This window comes from Aplidium turbinatum, chromosome 13 (assembly GCF_918807975.1).
Source record: "Aplidium turbinatum chromosome 13, kaAplTurb1.1, whole genome shotgun sequence".
Taxonomy (NCBI): Eukaryota; Metazoa; Chordata; class Ascidiacea; order Aplousobranchia; family Polyclinidae; genus Aplidium; species Aplidium turbinatum.
Window position 1 is genome coordinate 15,146,979 of NC_137484.1, and position 21,141 is coordinate 15,168,119.

The window sequence follows — 21,141 nt, forward strand, 5'->3', positions numbered from 1 at the left end:
AGCATGCCGTGATGGCATGACTTCTTCATTATTCAGCCTTGAAGCTGCCAGCAAACCGTGCTGTTGCAAAACACTTAATGTCCGAATTTTCTTCGCTGCTTCGACAAGCTGCTTCATTGACATAAAAAAGTTACCACCATTGGCTTGGCGGTAGCCTACCATCCAAAAGTCCTTCTATGAGATCTGAGGTGAATTTTTCCGGTAAAACGTACCAACGCTTAAACTTTCATCAAGTTTAAACTCAACTTTTGTCTCAAGCTGCTGAAATTGGCCAAGTTACAGTTCCTAAAATTGCAATGAGTAGTCTTATTTGTACAGAGTAGGCCTCCTACCTGCTAGGGTATTGATTTTGTGCTGGTCAAGTACTAACTAGCTTGTTCTACCTAACCTGCTATGGCTTTTAATTTATTCTTGTAATCTTCCAGTACAGCAGTGAATAAGAACAACGAAACGTGAACTGTTGTCTAGCATATGCTTACTATTGGCAAAATCACATGTCATCGCCACGCGCGCACTCCGCGACATGATGATTGATGATAGCACTACTGTTGTTACGATCCTAAGCGGATAATCCGTTAGTTTCGCATCCCGGTTTGTTTAGGAATCCCTGCCTACTATGTGTGACTTTATCATTAGACCTACTGTTGTAGCCTATTCGGACAAAGAAATTGAATTAAATTTTATGCCCATGTTTTTTTGCTGAGTAGGATGCTGTAAAGTGTAGAGTAATATAAGATAGGCCTACCCCAATACGAAGTCTAGTCAGCAGGATTTGGTTGGTTGGTTTTGAATCTTTATTCTCGGTTTGACAAAGCCTTGATAGGTTATTCCTGGTAGTTTCGCATAGGCTACTTGTAGAATGCAGAGGCTCTTGACGCAGGGTCGGTTACCGAGATTGGCAGAGTGAAGTTTTCCGATTGTTATTAAAGTGTTGTTGTCGGGGATTTATTCCATTCACTAAGTGCCGCTCAGGGATATCTAAAGAAGGGGATACGAAGGCTTTTATTACGACTGACAATAGAAGGGCTTTTGTTTATTGTAAATAATCTGTGTTTATCGCAAGATGACAATTGGCACCGATAGTAGTTTAATAAATTTTGTTAAGATAACTTGCATTGCGCTATTAGCATCAGGCCTGGATATTCACTGCATGCTCATAGTTGCTCGTTAATTCAACTACCCATATACTTGCTTTACATCTAGCCTACTCCAAAGGCTTTGTTAAGAAAAACAGCTTACTGGTAACTTTTAAACTGTCTTTCCAAACAAGTATTCTTTAAATATGCTCTACGCAACATTTGCTAACTGTTTTCTGTAGCTTATTGTACCAGCTGCACTACAAAACTTTCCACGATTTAAAAAAGAACCACATGTTTAACGCGGTACAAACTACCGCCCTGGTAGTGTCATCAGAATAAGGCAATCGCTGCGAGCCTTCATATCCCCTTCTCTAGATATCCCTGGTGCCGCTGAATGGAGAGCAGTCCTGAAATGCGTTGCTCAAGCGCACACCTCGAGAGTAGGCTATCTTGAGCCCGGTGCGTAAACTCTGGGCTAACGGGGCGGACTTGCCGTAGCTAAACGCATAGACCATAGGCTACACACCAACTAATAATTATCAGAGCTGGGTAGTTGTCCCTCGCCACCAGGGCCGGATTAAGGGCACTGTAGGCCTAAGGCTGTTAACTAGAGAAGAGCCTAATTTTGCAAACCAAGCTACAAAAAGTAATAAAAATACATAGGCTACATGAAAAATTGAAATTATTTACTGCAAAATAAAATCAACATAACAGATAAATGGCTAATGATAGCGCGTAATTGGTTTTGGAAACAGGCGCAATTTTTGGAAAAGATTTTGGAAAGAAAGAAATGGATAGTAGGTAGGCTACCTATGGGGTAATACTCTACCTAATGACATTCTAAACCAGGGGTTTTCAACCTTTTTTCCACCGCGACTCCCTCAGAGCAATCAATGTAGTCTCGCGACCCCTATAAAAGTATTCAACAAAAGCATACTTGTGTTTCTCGCCGGTCGAGTGTAGCAGGAACTCAGCGATAGACACGTGTTTTGCCCATTAGCCTGGGCTCATCACGACTGCCGAGAAACACATGTTTTTGGAAAAGTCTTGATGGCTAGTGTGGAGGCTACACCGGTATGGTTAGCGAAACACAATGCTCGCTGTTCTATAGTGAGTAGTCAGGTAGTGCTGACGCCAGGAAGATCGCTCCTTTTCAACAAAAGCATAGGCTACTTAATGCAAAATTTCACCAAATTTGATTCATGCCAACATCCAGTTATGTTTAGTTTTGCTGTTCCAGCGTAAACTTCTGAAACGAAAAACATTTTTTTGCGATATTATTACGGCTTTTATTACATTTCCTCCGATTGTTATTTCCATCTTCTATCAAGCTTAGCTAGATAATAGGAGAAAAAGTAATGAAAATAATCTACGTTTTTGCACTTTTACCGGTTGAATTTATCGCAATCTTTTATAGATTTATTTAAATCAATTTCAGTGAGATGGTTGGTGCTGCACATTTTCAACTATTAACTTTGTCAATGCGTGCACCTGTTGCTGAATGAACTTTCAAACAAAATAACCGACACATTTTTTTCAATGCCATTGAAAACGATACTGAGAAATCTATATTTTGCACAGGGATATCCAGGGCCGGATTTAGCTGATGGGGGGGCCCGGGGCACTTTTAGATCGGGGGGCCCCCCTGCAAAAAAATTTTTTGCTCCTACGGCGCGAAAAACCACCTCTGCGTCTACAGTAGCATCAATCCAGCACTGCACAGCATTTTGCAGAAACTTCAAAGGCTAAAAGGAAAAAAAAATAACACAAAATCACATTTTTTCCACGTAGGGGGGCCCTTCAAAAGTCGGGGGGCCCGGGGCACCTGCCCCCTCTGCACCCCCTAAATCCGGGCCTGGGGATATCTACATCCTATCCCTGATTTTGCATAGGATTCTATATAATTTTGCTTTTTCACCATAGCGTAGTTTCTGGTTAACTTCAGTCTGCACAAAGCAACGTACAAGAACTTTGTAAAAATATCGAATGCTTTCCTATACCGGTAGTTGAAGCCTTGCAACGTCTGAAAGCTTAAACGATAATTATAATAACCTTAAGTAAAGGAATGGTCAATTGCAAAAAAACACATTTTTTAATCTTTTCTGGCAAAAAAGAATTGAAAACAATACACTGGAATTCGACCCTCCAAAAAACGACTCGCGACCCCCAGGTTAAAAACCCCTGCTCTAAACAAAATTTCGGTAAAAGTGGCGCCGGCGTGGTTTTGGAAATGGGCTCTTCATATGTATAGACTCAACTCAGTCATTGTCGGCTGCATAGCCGAGTGGTGACAACACTGGAACGGAAATCGAGAGGGCGCCGGTTCGACACCGCTCAAGAGCATGCGGCTGTGTCTGTGGCAGGACACTTAAAGGCATGCCTGAAGGTGGACACGAAGATTGGCTTCCTTGCCTTTCCGTCCACTTAATCTAAATCTTCAACCACCGGGTGGAAGCCTGGATACAACAAAAAAAAAACTCAGTCATTCGTTTTTAAGCAAAAACTGTACTGGTAGCTGGTACTGGATCTGTATCACTATCAGCCTTACAATAATTTAACCTTAAAAAAATTGAGGGCCGAATTTTTCCAGGGCCTAAGGCTATAGCCGTATTAGCCTAATGGTTAATCCGGCCCTGCTCGCCACAAGACAGACACTTCCTTTACGACAAGGCTGGATGCCTTATAGCTTTTCATCTTGTATGCAGGGCCGGATTAAGGGTGCTGTAGGCCTAAGGCTGTTTACTAGAGAAGGACCTATTTTTGCAAACTAAGCTACAAAAAGTAATAAAAATAGGTAGCCTACATAAAAAATTGAAATTATTTACTGCAAAATAACATAAACATAACAGAAAATTGACTAATGATGGCCAGTGGCGTAGCCATAACTTTTGAATGCTTTTTTTTTTGACGGCTGGCTGGCAAAGCCCGTCGACGTGTTCGCCTAAGACGAGACTCAGCGGTGGGGGTTTGGGGGGCCTCCCCCAGAAATTTTTGAAATATTACTTTGAATTTGGTGCATTCTGAGAGCATTTTCAACAAAAATGTGGGTATAAAAATAAATATTCCTGTAAAATGGTGCTGTCCGGTGGCATAGCAAAAGGATAAGATCATGTTTTCTTTGGTATTTTTCGGAAATAAAGCTAAGTCTCTATGTTTTCTTGTTGCTAATTCCTGGCTGAGATATTTAAATGTATGTTTGGTATTGGCAAAACTTGCTCTTTTAATGCAGTTTCGTTTAAAATTAGGCAAACTTTATCGACATGAAGAGATTGAAAGCATCATTCTCAATATCGTGACGTCACACGCGTGCCAATGGAGAGGATTGAAATCCCCAACCTCTCCCCCCCTGGCTACGCCACTGATGATGGCGCATAGGCCTAATTGGTTTGGGAAACAAACACAATTTTTATTGTCAAATTTGAAGCAGATCAGGTGTTATCAACCTTTTTTCCACCGCGACCCCCTCAGAGCAATCAATGTAGTCTCACGCCCCCCCATAAAAGTATTGAACTAAAAAGCATATTTAATCCAAAATTTAACCAAATTTGATTCTGCATCATTCTAAAGCATGAATTTCATGCCGACATCCAGTTATGTTTAGTTTTGCCGTTCCAACGTGAAGTTACGAAACGAAAAAACGTTTTTTGCGATGTCATCACGGCTTTTATTACATTTCCTCCAATTGTTGTTTCCATTTTCTATCAAGCTTAGCTGGATAATAGGATAAAAAATAATGAAAATAATCTACGTTTTCGCACTTTCACCGGTTGAATTTTTTGCAATCTTTTATGGATTTATTTAAATCAATTTCAGTGTGATGGTTGGTGCTGCATATTTTTAACTATTAAGTTTGTCAATGCGTGCTGCACCTGTTGCTGAAATAACTTTCAAACAAAATAGCCGACACTAATTTTTTCCAATGCCATTGAAAACGATACTGAGAAATCTATATTTTGCATAGGATTCTACATAATTTTGCTTTTTTACCATAGCGTTGTTACTGGTTAGCTTTAGTCTGCACAAAACAACGTAGGATACAAGAACTTTGTGAAAAATATCGAATGCTTTTCTATAGTTAAAGCCTTTGCAACGTCTGAAAGCTTAAACGATATAATAACCTCAAGTAGAGGAATGGGAGATTGCGAAAAAAACATACTTTTTAATCTTTTCTGGCAAAAAAGAATTGGAGACAATACATTGGAATTTCAAGCGCCTCGCGAACCTCCGAAGGCTCGCGAACCTCCGAATTTTTCCAGGACCTAAGGCTATAGCCTTATTAGCCTAATGGTTAATCCGGCCCTGCTTGTAGGCCTCGTTTTGTTAAGTAAAGGCGATGACCATAGAGATTAGTAAGGTTTGTTGGTGCTTCGTGTCGGTGATCTTGATTTTAAGATTTCCAAGAATATGTGATTACGATTCACGATTTTCAAGAATACGTGATATCTTAAAGATTAAGATCTTGAAAATCAAGATTAATTTTTGTGTGGCCTATCTATGGGCAACTTTAAAAAATTTAGTTCTTGATCAGATACTTGAAAAGATTGATTGAAAAATTAGACTTGAAATAGACTTTTGTTAGACACACACCATATTAACAATGGCTTAATGTTAAATAGTTGTCACTAATTACAAACTTTGCACGTCAGTAGTCTACAAGTTATAAAAAAATGCTTCTATCTAGTAAGTCAGCTTAAATTTTAAAGATATCTTGATCTTTCTGATTTTCAAGATCAAAATCACCCAAGAAAATGTGATCTTAGCTCAAAATTACGTTCATCCCTGGCAATAGGCTATAATGTTAAAACAAAAAACTGATGAAGGAAGGGAGTTGCTGAACAATGAGGTTATTCTGTGTGCTCCATGCTTTGTAATGTAAGTGTGAGAAGTCGCTGTATAGATTCTTTCCATCGTTCAAACTTCTTCTGCATCTAGCCGCTCAAGTAGTCTGAACGCGGCGCTGCTAGAAGCAGCAGACTATAGGGTGTGGCATTCATGTAGGAGCGATTAAGAGTCTCACCAGGGTTCGACAACCACGGTAGTGTGGCTATCTTCACAACAAATGACCTATTTTGTCCAGCACAATTGGTGAAGCACAGCTATCTTTCAACAGTTGAACTGTGAGTCTGTGACCCCCTGCTGTAACTGGCAGTTTAATGAATTGAGCCGCTATAAGGTGCTACCGAGTTAAATTTGCCTTACTCGATTACGCACCAACTTAACTTAATTGCCGTAAATAGAAAACTATTTTGTATAAACTTTGGGCCTAGTAGGCTATAGCCTAAATTAAAGGTAAAGGTGGTTCCTATGCAAAACTACTCTTAAAACCCATCATCTACTAATCTTTTTATGCCTGTTATTGTATACTATTATTATTATTTATTTATATCAGAGAAGAATGTCCATAATCAAATCATACAAAATAAGGAAAAAATACAAAAATGAAAGGCATAGGCTACAGTATAGTAGGCTATAGCCTACACGCAGCTGCGGCGCAAAAGTAATTAAAATGAACTGACAACCTCAATTTGTTCAGATAACCAACCAGTACGATTTAACGTTATCAAACGATAGACTGTTGATATCTTTGTGCCATGGCAGCCATCAAGGCTAAATGACAGCATGCAAAGTCTTATTGTAATAAAGACAGTAGGCTAGTTCGATTTCCGATATCAGTCAGACCTCATAAGGGAGGCAACAATAAAGTTAGACGACGATTTGCATCTTCCAACAAAAGAAAAAAAAAACGTATTTCAGTACTAATGCATCAACTGTAACAATGTTACACAATACTTAAGATGTTCACGAACACTATATTGTTTGGGCAAATTGTGAATAATTCTAAATGCGTTATTGAAGGCAACACGCAAGCGATTGAAGTCACATTGATGATAATTTTCCCACAGATGACATACTGTACATACATTGAGGTAGGCCTACAATATGAACGGAAGGGAATATTTTTACTTCACTAAAGCACTGAAAAAATTTTGATTTTAATTTGTTGGCAAAACAGTAGATTGATCGCACTTGTCGATTTATATTCTTGTCATCACACATTGCAGTGTCAAGAAATACATCCAGATATTTGACGCTATCTACAAATTTGATGTGGCTTCCATTTAGCCGTTTGGATTCATATTTAACGTTAGATGATTAGTTGGAAAATACATCGCAAACGACTTTTTACAGTTAAAATGACGTCATTACAAAATGCATCATCTTCGCACACATTCAAGATATTCTGCAGACCATGAACACTTGGAGAGATACAACAAATATCATCAGCAAACATGAGATGATTGACAAATGTATTTCCTATGTAACAGCCCGCCTTGGTTTTACTTAACGCAGCCGATAGGTCATCCACATACACAGCAAATAAGTATGGACTAAGGTCACCACGTCGTATCATTACAAAGCGAGCGTGTTATCCGCTGCCCCACCCCAAAGCCCCCGTCAAATTACCACCGTCAAGATACTATAGCTAACTTCATAACGTCAAGCACTTTGATGGGATTCTAAGCCTGGAATGACACAAAAAATAAATTGTTTTAATGCCCAGCAACACGAAGGTACAAAAAGTCATGTAGACTGCTCTTGTTCAACACCCTAAATCCGCCCGAATAACCGGAAATATGGGCCTGTTGTATGACACCTATAAATATTATTTAAGCCAATATAGTTAATTCAAATACCAAACTGAACTAATATAAGATGTTGAGTGCCTAATAAACAAGCTTTTAAACGAGTCATTTGAAATTTTGTTTTTGCTTTGTGGCCATTTTCAGCTTCAGCGTATATAGGCTAAAAGTTGCTTTCCAAAGAACTTCTTAAACTGCTGACATTGTACTGTTGCTTTCCGATCGAAGTGAGATTTACCTCTCCCTTTAGACCGACTTTTCACGTCACAATTCTACGCTAATTTTTATATTGTAGCCTACTCCTCTTCAACTTCATTGGGATGTTGTAAATTGTCTTTTTACTGTAGCCTAAGTGATGTAGTCAGTGGCGGTCAAACGGATAGCTTATGTATATTTTCCGAAAAAAAGTTGACCTGTGAGCTGTAGTGATCAAAAGATGTGTAGCCTAAATCTTATAGGCGACCGACATAATTACACACAAAGAATCAGCTCAAAGAAGATGTACGGTATGAAGAGTGATTCGAGGAAGCATGAACATCTTTGTGGATCCAGGTGGGGGAAGGGACAAGTGCTTCTCAACAAGAAATAATGTAGTTTTTCATTCTTTATGTAAAATTTTCTTATCTCGCTTTGCTTGCTCAAGCTCATTTTACTAACTTAATCAGTGACATTGGACAAGCACGTTTTTAGAAGTAGGCTAGATAAAAGAGGTAGAAAGGTTTCACGGCCGTCCAAAATTCAAAAATATTGCAATAATTTAAAAATAAACCCATTACTCACTTAACTAGTTAACAATTAAATTGACCTATCTCAATGTTAATAAAGGTAAGCTATTAGCCTTAAATAAAGTTGAAATTTTTCTGTGGTGGTAAAAGAAATATATTTAAAACGTCAATTGACACTTACTTTTATGTACATTCAGATTTCATTTGATGAATTTGGGAAAATGTGCGTCTTGATCAAAAACCCATGATTTAACATCTAAATGCACAAAAAGCAACCAAACAAGATTATATTTTTAATTGTGCTTGAGGGCAAGCCCCCACCAAGCTATTTTTTTCAAACCTCAAATTTTATTTTGCTGAAACTCTGGTGCCCACAATTCTTTTTCTTGATGCGGTACTGAATGAATGCAATACTGCAGGGCTACTCAACTAATGTTAGCAAAGGTCCATTTTGACAAGTTGAATATTTTTGCGGTCCGGTGAATATTTCATATGCAACCATGAAAATTAAACAACCAGTAGCCTACGAGCACCGAAACACTTTTCAGGTAGTATGTAACACGACTTGGATTTTTGTCTGACACAAACAAAGAAATAAAAGAGCAAAAATGTATTGTACTTCTTTGTAGTGTAGCTGTGTGAATCGCACATCAGAGAAGACGGCAAAGCGTAGAGAGGTCTGGGGGCGAAGCCCCCAGCTCCTTGGATAATCACAAAAAAATACTTTTCCTTAATGGAAATCTGTTTAAAGAGGCCCTAAAATGTGGCAATGAGGTTATCTTCCAGAAGCCCGAGGTCCACCTTCAACACCCAGAAGGTCCGAATTCGGATCGCGGTCCGCCAGTTGAGTAGCCCTGCTATACTGTATTATTAACAATTAAAAAAAATGTCATAAAAATCAGTTTAACAAAAAAGTTGTTAAATTTAGATTTCACCAACACAGCACTTGATCATCTTGATGCGTATGCAACGTGGAAGACCATATTTTTCGACCTACATTATCAAAAATAACTTTGTATTTATTATGCTAAAACAAGTCAGTGATGTATGGAGCTGTTACCTGTAACAAGGAAACTCTTTCAGGATTGGGCATTGTTTGGATTTCTCCAACTTCAAGTTATCATTGCAAAATGTTTTAACGTTATTTGATTACCTTGTCTTATAACATTATAACACATCACATTTTGCAACCAACATGAATTGGAAAAAACTAACAAAAACAACAGCAACAACACCGATCGCTTAAAAATCTTCGATACAATTTGTAAGATAAACATAAAACGATTGGATTGATGATGTAAGTCAAAGCAGCAAAATATACGCATAGTGCGGATATTAACAACATGTAATTATCTTCTATGTCATACAACAAAGCAGTTTCTTTTTGCAAAACAGAAACAACACGCAAAGGCAATTGTGTAATGGTGAAGGCCAGTACAAGCCACACCAAAAGAGAATTCAATGCACGCTCGTGGTGAACGGTCCTTAAAGTTTGTTTATAAGCTCGACTGCAGCGTTTTGTGTTTCGTCGATGTCCGTGAGGTGGTAAAGAGCCATTTCCTATTGTACCTCCCACGCTTCCTGCGGTATTGGACATAGCCAATGACACCACAGACACACCTGATCCACAAGTGAGTGATGGTGACATCGGGAATCTTGAAGGTATTGCTCCGGGAGGCCTGAAAGATCGTGTCGATCGGATACTTCCATTTGACATGACAACAGTGGGAACGGCATCCTGTAAATCTTCACATGACAGCAGAGGAGACAAGCGAGGTTGGTATGGGTTGTAGGAGGAATGACGCTCAAGCGAATGGCCACCTCTTTGCTGGTAATGAGCATTACTGGTTTGGGTCCGATTACTTGACAAGCTGTCAGTCCTGTAATTTGAAGTCTTCATTAACTGCTCCATCTCCCTTTGACTTGCCAAAGTGCCACTATCCAGTGCATTCAAAGAATAATTATTTTCTGTGGAAATTGACGGTTTGGCACTGATACCACGAACTGCAAGAGTGAGACGACGGGAGACCAGTAAAACAGTCAACAATACGAAAAAGATAGGAAAGCAAACATAAAAACTCAACATCCACCAATGTCGAAATAAAGAATAATTTTGTAAAAACATGAATATTTCTACTGGAAACTTGTCTTTCCATGAATCTACTCCGCTCAAGCAAACTTGATATTGCACAAACAAATTGGAGCCACCTCTAGAAACAAAGTTTTCCAATTTTTCTTGATTTTCCAAGAGCTTGGCATTTGTAGATATGTTTTTGTCGATGGGCCAAATTTTGCCAAACGTGTTTTTGTCTTTATTTGGTTCTTGGGTCACTTGTAGTGAAATTTCATTGCCGCTAATTCTGTGTCCATCTTTATTCACAATCTGAATGTTTACTGGAAGCTCTGTGACGTCAGTGTAAAGGAAAAAAATATTTTTTGTTGGAGAATTTGTCAGAAGTTTTTCTGCAGGAACAGCTGCGTTGGAAATACCATGTAAGAATAGTTCTGGTGATGCTAAAAGCAGTGCACAAACCCATATAACGAGTATTTTACAAAGACCACTTCGCGAAGAAGCTCTTCTCAGTTCTTTGCCTTTGTTGACGATCCCAGCACTTCGAAAACGCTCGACAGCATACGCTAAAAAACTTAGCGATGTCACTCCAAGTAAAACCGTCTAAAAACAAAACAATCAACTTTAGACTGCCTTGCGACAAATAATTTTATTAAACCTCTAATAAAATCTGAAAAGTGTATTATAATTCAAACAGGGCCGGTTTTAGGCCGATTTGACCGATTAGATCAAATTGGGCCCCGCGCTAGCGGGGGTCTTTCTGTATTACGAGGTTTAAAATACTACTGAAACGTAAAATAAAAATTGAAATAATATTCTTTCTCATAACATCAATTTGTTATGCATCGTAACTAAATCAAAGTTATATTTCTGTGTCTGCCTGTTACGTCATAATGAATATGGTTGCTTGCTTGCAATCATTCGCAGAGTTGCCAGATTGGGCTACTTATCAAGCCATTTTGCTACTTTTTGTGTCAAAAATCTGGCAGCTCTGATCATTCGTTCTTTTAAAGTGTGTCGTATTAAGACTTGAAGCAAGCTTAATCTTAAATGTAGTTCTTTTGTATGCTTAATCGTTTAACTAAGTTATAGTTGCAGGTCTAGTTGTGTTAAGTCGTACAGTATTAAAGAAATAGTCTCTTTATTTCGGTAAGTGATAGGTGCTACAGTAATTTTAGTAAATTATCGTTATGTCACCATTAGCAATTAAATTTTTCTGTTCTGCTTCATTACAGAAACTCAGATTATTTACAGAAACTATGAAGAGTAGGGGCCCCGTCATCACATTTCTAATTGGGCCCCGTGGTTCCTAGCACCGGGCCTGAATTCAAATACAGTAACAATATTATATTGTTACTGTATTTGAACTATAATACACTTTAGATATATTGTCAATATATCTTGCCAGACTAGCAATCATGGAAAGTTCCGTCTTATTTTGTATATGAAGCTGCTAAAACATTATACTAACATGCAAGAACACTAGCTTACCCGATTTTCGTGGACACTAAGAGTCTTAGGCAGTTTTTATAGTAACCACTAATACTGATAGGCTACATAACAAATATTTTCAAAGTCTTAAAAAAGATGAATCATGTAATAATTTGAAGTACAGTGGTAAATTCACAGGCATAAGGCAGTATTATCGCTATATATTAGTCTGCAAGAGGAAATATAGAAGTCCATACAAGTTATGCAGTTACTGAAAAAAAAGGTACAAGATGATGGAGCTGCCTTGTACTGGTGCAAAAATCTTTTTAACATCCTTTTGCCAGTCATTATTGAATGTGGTGTCTGCACTGCCTAAGTGAAGTGATGACTGGCGAGTGAAAATAGAGGGCGCCAACAGACTATGACGTCCTTTGAATAAAGTTGGCACGGGGTACGCAATGTTTGGAGAAAGTCACATAATCTATTGCTGTTGCCTGTTTGCTTGGTTTTCTGAATCCAGAAGGTATAAACGTACAGATTTATAAAAAAAAAGCAAATCGAAAGTAGTTTTATAGCAAAATCCTTGTTTCTATAGCGAAAAAGACGAGCATATTACATATCAAACCAAAAAGGAAGTGAAGTAGATTAAGAGCCTCATTCGTTCTAAAGATAAGCATTGACAGAATTCAGGAAGTTTGGAGAGGTTTAAAAAAAATATCAAACATTGTTCCTTGCAGCTTTTACAACATACCTAAACACAGTTCATGAAAAACAATGCTTATTAACAACGACCTTAAACAGCGACATATATTGTTTGCTCGCTTTTGTTATCATGAAGAACATGCAACTTGTGAATGATAAAATGATAACAATGAGCTAATAAATGTCAGTTTCAGCACAGCTTATATTCAAGCTGAACTTTTAGATTTAGTGTAGCTTACTGGTATTAACTTTTCAAGACATGAAGTCGCCTTTTGGTTTAATTTACTTCAAAATTACAACAACCACTTTTTTTATTTATTGGGAAGATGATAATGGATTTTTGAAGATTACGAAACACCACTGAAGTGGAAAGTAAGCACAATAGGGATTAAATGTACATGATTAGTCACAAAGCTACTGGGAGAGTTAATACTCGAAGAGTTGGACTTAAGACGAATAAAGCGAGAAAGATAATCGCTTTTGACGACAAATGACAACCTGATTTCTCGAAGAAAACCTTTTCATCAACAGAAGGACTTCGGGGCTTAGAAATCAAATACCACATGTGAGCTGTTCCGTGATAACCAAGAACTGATTGTCTGTTATAAATCTTCATTTTGTATTATTGTATACCGGTATTTCAATGATGCAAAACTTTTGGTAGGCTGTATGTCATGAAACACAAATGGCGTTCTTTTCTTTCTGGAAAGTTTTCACCGAAATTCTTTGTTTCTTTTATGAAAAAGAAACTTGATGTAACACATGAAACACACTTTTAACAGCATGCTTTGCGTTTGACTTCACACGGAAAATGATGACATCAATTCATAGCTACACGTAACAAAAATACAAGTTTTCTAAAAGAAATCCAGTTGCTTCTAAAACGTAAATGTAGATACAATGTATCATTGAGTCACCCAGATCAGATTTCAATTTCGGGAACGCGACTTTTGTGTTTCGACGCGACGAAAGAAACAAAATGCCGTGTGAAATGTGAATGTGGGAACAAAGATTGACACCTAAGGTTTTAATAAAGAAAATTTAAGACGAAAACTGTAGCCAGTAATTTACCGGTTTTTGTTTTTCACAAGCACAACTGTCTAACGCAAGCAGATTACGTAGAAAATCAATGTGTTCGGCCATGAGCAAGATAATAGGCTAGATATTTCAACACTGTACTGTTTATGTGTTTTATTCTGTGAAGCCCACAGTAATAGTACATGCAATAGGCCTATAGCACAATCAAACAACGTTTGAGTCTAATAGGCCTCTTAATTTTTATGTTCTAGAAATTTAACTTGGATGCTGTGAAAATCGGTGTTAGAAGACTGTTCTCCGCTAACTGCATTCAGCAGTCAGTAATTAGGCTACTACGCTTTTAAAAATCATGTTGGAACACATCAGTCATTTTTATATGAAAAAAATTGAGGTACCAAACCCTTTAATATTTCCCTTGGTCAACCCATTATATTTCCATACCCATTATATTACCCATTATTTCAACCACTTTCGATCAACAGCAATGTACAAGAAAATATTTATTTTGAGCTGTTTGAAAAGCTTTGAAAATCTTTATCTTTTTGAAAAGAGTAGACTACGATTAACATTGTGACAAGGAGTGTGAAAAATACGATTAAAATGACGCACGCTCACTACATTTTAGTGCAAATGTCACGTTTTTGGCGTAGGTTAAAACGAAAGGAGGTAAGAAAGCAAATAAGTCATTGCCAGCTTGCCTCACAGTCATTTACCCTCCTAACTTCGACTATTCAAGCATTTAAGTTAATTGAGCCCTTGTAAGGCACATGTATCCATCTTATGATTACTTGGAAATTTTAGCTTGAAATTTTAAAACAATTAAAGCGTTCATTCTTTTGCAAGCTGTGAAATATTTTCAGTAGCAAGCTGTAAAAGCTTAATTGATGAGCCATAAAAAAAAATTAATAATTTTTAATGCAAAAGTTTCAACTCTATAACATAGCCTACAGATACAGTATATGTAATGTAAAAGGCAAAAACACATTGAAAATGTAAAATAGTTATGTTTAAGACCAAACAGCAAATATCACAAGCTGCATCATGGGATTTAATCACAAGATATTTAAAGGTGTTTTTTCTTAAAGTAAGCAACTAAATCTTCAATGTGCAACATGGTTTGTAAGCTGCTTATGCGATTTATCATTTTGCGCTCGAATCGTGTTCTAATTAACCACAATACTGAACTTATGTGCTGGTCAGGCGAAAAAGATCCAAACATAATCCGAATACTGTTTTGACATTCAGCAATAAAAAAGCTTCAAATATGCTCAGTCCGAACGTGAATTAATCAACGTTCTTATCTTTGAAAAGCCGTTCTGTAGCTTGTTGGCTTCTTTCGACAATTCGCTTGAGATTAAATGTGCTTTTCCAGATAAAATGTTCGATTTGAATTCATGTGTGACTACTGCGAGGAAACACATTCAGGCTATTTGCACAACTTTGCGTAACAAAATTTTTCTTTCAAAATAATTTTTAATGAATACGTATCTAAATCAAGCCAAAAACAACGTTAAATAAAAGTTTTCAAGCCAATTGTGGTAAAAAGTTGCTGTTTTTCTCTAAATTAATCAAAAAAAGCAAATTTGACTACGTTATCTCTCATACAGTAGACTATCATCTAAAAACAATCAGTATCAGTAGCATATTTGTGTAGAGGCAAATGAAGCACGACCCATGGTAACCATGCTGAAGCTGATCCTACATCTGGAGAGCCCAGTTATTTTACATACTTGATATTTTATAGCATAAGTGGGTTTAATTCTATAATTAGGCTACTATTTTTTTCAAAGTTGTGTGGCAGGAAACATTTGCAAATTCTCTTCATAAGAAAACGCATAAGCTGATCGATAATATGAAATGTAAAAGTGTAAACTGATAAACAGACCCCAAAAAAGGCCAAGCAGTTTTTATTAAAACTTTCATTACACGCAGACAAACCTGCTACTCATCAAAGCATGAAAGTGCTTGCAAACATCAGAAAAGAATTCGCGTATAGGATTTATATTACTGTGTCATTTGACACAAGATGCTGTATATCCTTATCTAGTTGCTTTAGAGTTTATGCAACTTTTCTTAATTTTGTAATGTTAAGTGACTTATAGTTTCGTTTGAGTTGTTTTCTAAAAAAGATTACAAACTTCATTGCAGGATGACTTGATTATGAATAGGTTTGTATTAATTCTGTCAAACCTCAAATTTTGGGCTAGTTTTGAACAGACGTGTTTTGGCACCATTGCTTTTGAATAGCACTTCTGTTTGAAGTTTGAAAAGTAGCCTATATACCATTATTTTGTCTCAGCATACAATTTTGTCTGCAGGCAACGCGGTCTAGTTAAAAATCACTTTCTTCTAAATCCATGTTCTGTGGTACAAGTTTAACTTCACAAAAATATGAGATTTTAGCGGTAATATGTAATAGGCGGTTGTCAAAGTCCTCCCCCACACCAACCTAAACCCATCACTGGATACCCCGCCCTTTCGAAATGAAATTTTGTGATATTCATGATTATTTTAAGGTAGCTTAAATGAGTAGAAACAAATATTCAAAAAGAAATTATTTTTCTTACTTCTACGAATGAAGCAAGATGACAGGTTTCTTCTCCAAACAACCACTCTGACGTAACAAGATCCATCAGCGAATCATAAGCATGGATTGGCAGACACATGATCAAATACAAGGTATGAGCTGTGGTGATATTTCCTATGATGACGTAAGAAAAAGAGCAAGGTGGTCTTGATAGGCTGAAACAATAATGTAAAAACATAGGTTGAAACAATAGTACTTTGACTCCGCGTTTTTAAAAGACAAAGCAAGGTTTTATTATTCTAGTATTTTTAATTTATTATTTTGAAATTGTAATATTTGGCAGTGCTACCAGTGGCGAATCCAGGAGGGGGGCGATTGGAGAGACCCCCCTTTAGGACATAGGAAAATATCTTGGTCGATATGCTGTAGGCCTGTAGGCTTACACATTATTGCAGTTTGTTGAAATCGACCCCTCCCCCTAAGGCTACTTGCTGGATCCGCCCTTTGGGCGCTACTGTTTATTATTTCCAACATCAATTATTATTTCCAACATCAATTTTAAGTCGAACAAAATTAATTATGTTAATCAATTACAAATTTTGCTGATATTTAATGAAGTAGCCTACTGGAGGAAAAGACTAAAAATTCTGCTGCATATCAGATTAGCCAAGTTCATTTAAATAAAGTCAAGTCATTTACGGGGTAATTTGTAATTATTCTAATATGTTGTCAATCAGACATGAGCGACTTTTACAAGGAGCTACATTAAACATTAACCACCTATTAAGGAAATGAATATCAGCAAGTATAATCATTTAAAAACACATTGAAGTCAAAAAATAAATGCGAAACTGCAATTGTGCGAAACACGTTAAAAAAATTACGGAGTTTGAAGCAGGGATTCATCCCTGGTTTGAAGAAAGTGCAGGGAATCTCTGATTTACCCAATTTAAAATCATGCAACTCACAGCTGTTGATACATTTTGTTGCATTTCTCACATTATATTTGTTGAATTGGTAATGTAGGTTATAAGGTGCCAACTACGAGATAGCTTGTGATATTGTAAAGTTATTAGCCGTCCTCTAATGTCATAATGCCCCAAAACGGCCTGCTGTGTTGCCAATTTTGGGACATGACAGGCTGTTTCAACTTTAAACCAAAACCAGTATTTGATAACGGTACTTCAACAACACTGTTTCTCAACATGAGAACAAAAGCGAAAATAGGCGTACGCCACTGTTTACATATGCAACCAATCAAGCAGTCTATTGTTAAAATAAGTAAACAACCTAATGTACTGTTAAAAAAATGCTACGTTTTTGCTACCACAATGTGCACGATACCCAAACAGCAAATCCGTCAGCCTTACATCGATTGAACTTCTGCAGACGTTGAATCAATGTAAAATGACAAATTTTGTTATCTGAGTAAAACGCCACTTTCTAGTTATAACTCTATAATGTAGTTGTGGTCGGTTCACTTACCTTTTGGTGCAATAAATAAACATATAGACGCAGCAATGCCCAATTAGTCCAGTGACTAAGATAAGACAAAACACTGCAGTGATGGTAATGGCTGTAGCTTTTATTTCTGTATCTGTCACTGCATCATCAAAAGGTGAAGATACAAAATATTCTGCTGAGATTCGACTTTTCAGTCTATCCATCTTCTTTTCCAATAAGACGTTGTATTAACAAATATATTTGTAAACTTTTTACCTAACTCAGTAGGCTTAACAACTACAAATTATTTTCTGAATCTCTTCCTGAAAGTAATTGTAATGAAAGTAATTGTAAATGTACTTTTTCATATTGAGTTTGATCTTTCAAAACTCCGTCTCAACAACATAAAAGCCAAAAAGGTAAACTACAGTAGCCTAAAAGGTTTTTACAATGAAGACAAAAATGCCTGCTCAAGTAAATGTAGTTTACTGACAGCATAAAAAGTCTTCCAAAATTAGTGGTTATTTCTTAAACAAGAAATGAGAAGATTAGAAAACAAATTCTGGTTGTTTTAAAAAAGAACACAAGTCGAAGACCTATAAGCGTAAGAGCAGCGTAGACTCATCAAAGAACATTGCACGAAAAGTCGTAGGCCTTACAAACGCAAGGGTGCGTATTTATCTGACTGAAAATGTATTTTTATTTTTATATCGATTTTTTTTCATGTCTGCTTTATTAAAGTTTCTCAAGAATAACTTGATCAAAGTAAATACCACTAGAAATAACTTAAAAAAAAATTGAAATGCCTTTTTCACACAGCATTAATCGTGCTAGATTCAAAACACTCCGATGGATGTTTTTGGGACAAAGGCTTGTCCCCAGGCCCGGATTTAGGGGGGGGCAGAGGGGGCAGGTGCCCCGGGCCCCCCGACTTTTGAAGGGCCCCCCTAGGTGGAAAAGATGTGATTTTTTGTTATTTTTTTTCCTTTCAGCCTTTAAAGTTTCTGCAAATTGCTGTGCAGTGCTGAATTAATGCTATTGTAGACGTAGAGGTGGATTTTCGCGCCGTAGGCGCGAAAAATTTTTTTGCAGGGGGCCCCCCGATCTAAAAGTGCCCCGGGCCCCCCATCAGCTAAATCCGGCCCTGCTTGTCCCGCTATACTCTAGACTGGAGTGTGGAAGTTAGTCTAATGAGCAATAGTTTGTTGATCTCGCGATTCACAATGTAGTATGCTACATAAGACCTTTCAGAATCTGTCTTTACATTTATTCAATTCTGTAGTAGCTATAGGCCTATCATATTTCATGTGTTTACAAATTTGTAGTTGAAAACTATCTGTCAAATTCTCTGTTCTCTCTTTGAGTATTTGTCTTCTCAAAGTCGACCACGTTTCAGTTTTACAGAAGCAAGCCTGTGATTATTACTTGACTTGACTAAATCGGTTGGTGCTACTTGTGATAACTGACAAAACGTATATTGGTGTCACTTGAACTGATTCTTTGAGCCAGGCAGAAAAAAGGCACTTGAAACTGCGACGTAGTTGGAGAAGTAATCGGCACTCATCGGTTGCCCTGAAGTGGAAGCAGTTCAGTTTGAAAAAAAATCAATCAAACAAGAGATATCTTTCCATTAATCAATTCAAACAATAGTTTGAATGATGCATTTCTTCAAGGTACAAGTGTGACATTACTATGGGCCTACAAGGTAATAAGGAAAAAAAGATTTGCTCATTTAAACAAGTGCACATATAAACTACATAAGGGTGCACATGACATGCTGACAAGCTGAAATAAATACTAAACAAAACCTTTCAGTAGAACTCGTTAAAAGCTTTATAACTACGTCAATGAAAGCGTTTCAAAACAATGCAACTTGATCGCCATTTGAAGCACTCTCACAAATCCCAGCGCAAGTATTTCACACAAAGATGTAGAGCTAATTGAGTAGAGCTAATTGCTTCCGATGAAAATTTTTCGCACTGCGCTTTGATACCAAAAACAGGAAAAGTGATTTGCAATTAAAAACTGTAAATAGTGTTTGAAAACAGCACTACTGAGAAAATCGGCAGCTGCAACAAGGTAGCCATGCACTTTAACAAGAAAAAAAATCTGCCACTGCATCCGAAACCTCGAACCCATCATAAGCTACGTTTTCCGTGACGTGAAAAAGGGAAAAGAAAGTGATACAAAGCAAAGCAAATCAAGTGATGCATTCTGTGTCAGCTGGTTGGTTTATGGCTTGAAAGTAGTCATTTCATTGACGTGGGTTTGATTCCCACCACTGCTATTGCTCTTTTTTCTTCTGTAATTACAAAATAAAGTTCAAAGTAATAACCAACTCTCTGGCTGAGTGCTAGAAGGGTCACAATTGGACGGTAGCCTCTTATAACATGTTCTGATTGGTTGACGTCACAGACAACGTAGCTTCTGATTGGTTCTAGGTTCCACAGTAGAGCAAGATTTTCTAAACCTTCTATTGCCGTTAAAATGTACGTGGTGTAGCCTAAGTATCTTTCGTTCAGCAGTAACTAATCGCCTCAGTGTTGGATGCAATAATTGTTACAGAATGCTGTTTCAATCTGCAAAGACGATGCAGCACCACCTTTGTGTTCGTTAATAACAATAGCCTACCACAACGTTTCAAGCTCTCATTCGTAAAATTTAATATAGCCAAGCCAACGGGTACAATAGGTCTTTCAACTTTTCAAGCTCTCATTTGTAAAATTTAATATAGCCAACGTGTACAATAGGCCTGCATGCTGAATTCATGAGCTATCGCTAGTCTCCAAAACTCCCTGATTGAGTACTAAACCAGTAGATCATTTGATGTTGAACCAGGCTACACTATCAGTGGTAGCAACATAGTAGCCTACCACTGCTGATATAATTTAAAAACTGACCTAAAAATCAAGAGCTAAATGCATGAAAATATCACACAAAACTACTAGGCTACTGTAGGCTAGCCTACTATAAAAAAAATAAAATGTGTCTTTTTTCGTTGGTCATAACTCATAACGATCATTCGTCTTCTATTTAGATAAATAATAATGCTAGAGAAGAGCCACGCGCCAATACACAAATAGCCTACAACTAAAATCTTTCCAAAATTGATAGAAAAATCCACCCACTTAGACGGAATGCTCATTAAATTTACAAATTCACTTGTGTTTATTTTTTTTAGTCACTTGGTCTACCGCTAATCACTAGCGAAATCTACGCTACGTCTATCCTAAGACCTATCCATGTCAGTGAATAGTGATTCCATTCTAGTTTAGATTGAAGCATTAATGCAATCACACCATGTGTTTCTTGATAGCCTGTTATCTTGTGGTGTTGCCCACATTTGATGGGCCTACTAGACTACTATACAAAACCTAACGCAGATCATCAACAACATACAACCTGTGTAGTCGATAGGCCAGACTAGTTTTTTTTTTTTAATACATCAAGATATTTCACTGAACAGTTTAATTAAACTTTTGAT

General features: G+C 37.2%; 1 protein-coding gene across 1 annotated transcript; it reads right to left on the reverse strand.

Annotated features, from left to right (window-relative positions):
* Positions 1–8,344: 8,344 nt before the first annotated feature.
* LOC145782481 (uncharacterized) lies at positions 8,345–17,925 on the reverse strand. The gene is made up of 3 exons (XM_082594277.1): positions 17,700–17,925; positions 16,255–16,429; positions 8,345–11,119 (listed from the first exon to the last, which is right to left on the reverse strand). The coding sequence occupies exons 1-3, from the start codon at positions 17,879–17,881 to the stop codon at positions 9,656–9,658; spliced, it is 1,821 nt and encodes a 606-aa protein (XP_082450403.1). The 5' UTR covers positions 17,882–17,925; the 3' UTR covers positions 8,345–9,655.
* Positions 17,926–21,141: the final 3,216 nt, after the last annotated feature.

What these genes read in the sequence shown, in the direction of transcription:
- LOC145782481 (XM_082594277.1), bottom strand. Translation starts at nt 17,881, where the DNA reads ATGGATAGACTGAAAAGTCGAATCTCAGCAGAATATTTTGTATCTTCA. An exon ending in TTTATTTATTGCACCAAAAG is followed by an intron (nt 16,430 to 17,699) that starts GTAAGTGAACCG and finishes TTATTGTTTCAG; the next exon opens with CCTATCAAGACCACCTTGCT. An exon ending in ATCTTGCTTCATTCGTAGAA is followed by an intron (nt 11,120 to 16,254) that starts GTAAGAAAAATA and finishes TTTTGTTTTTAG; the next exon opens with ACGGTTTTACTTGGAGTGAC.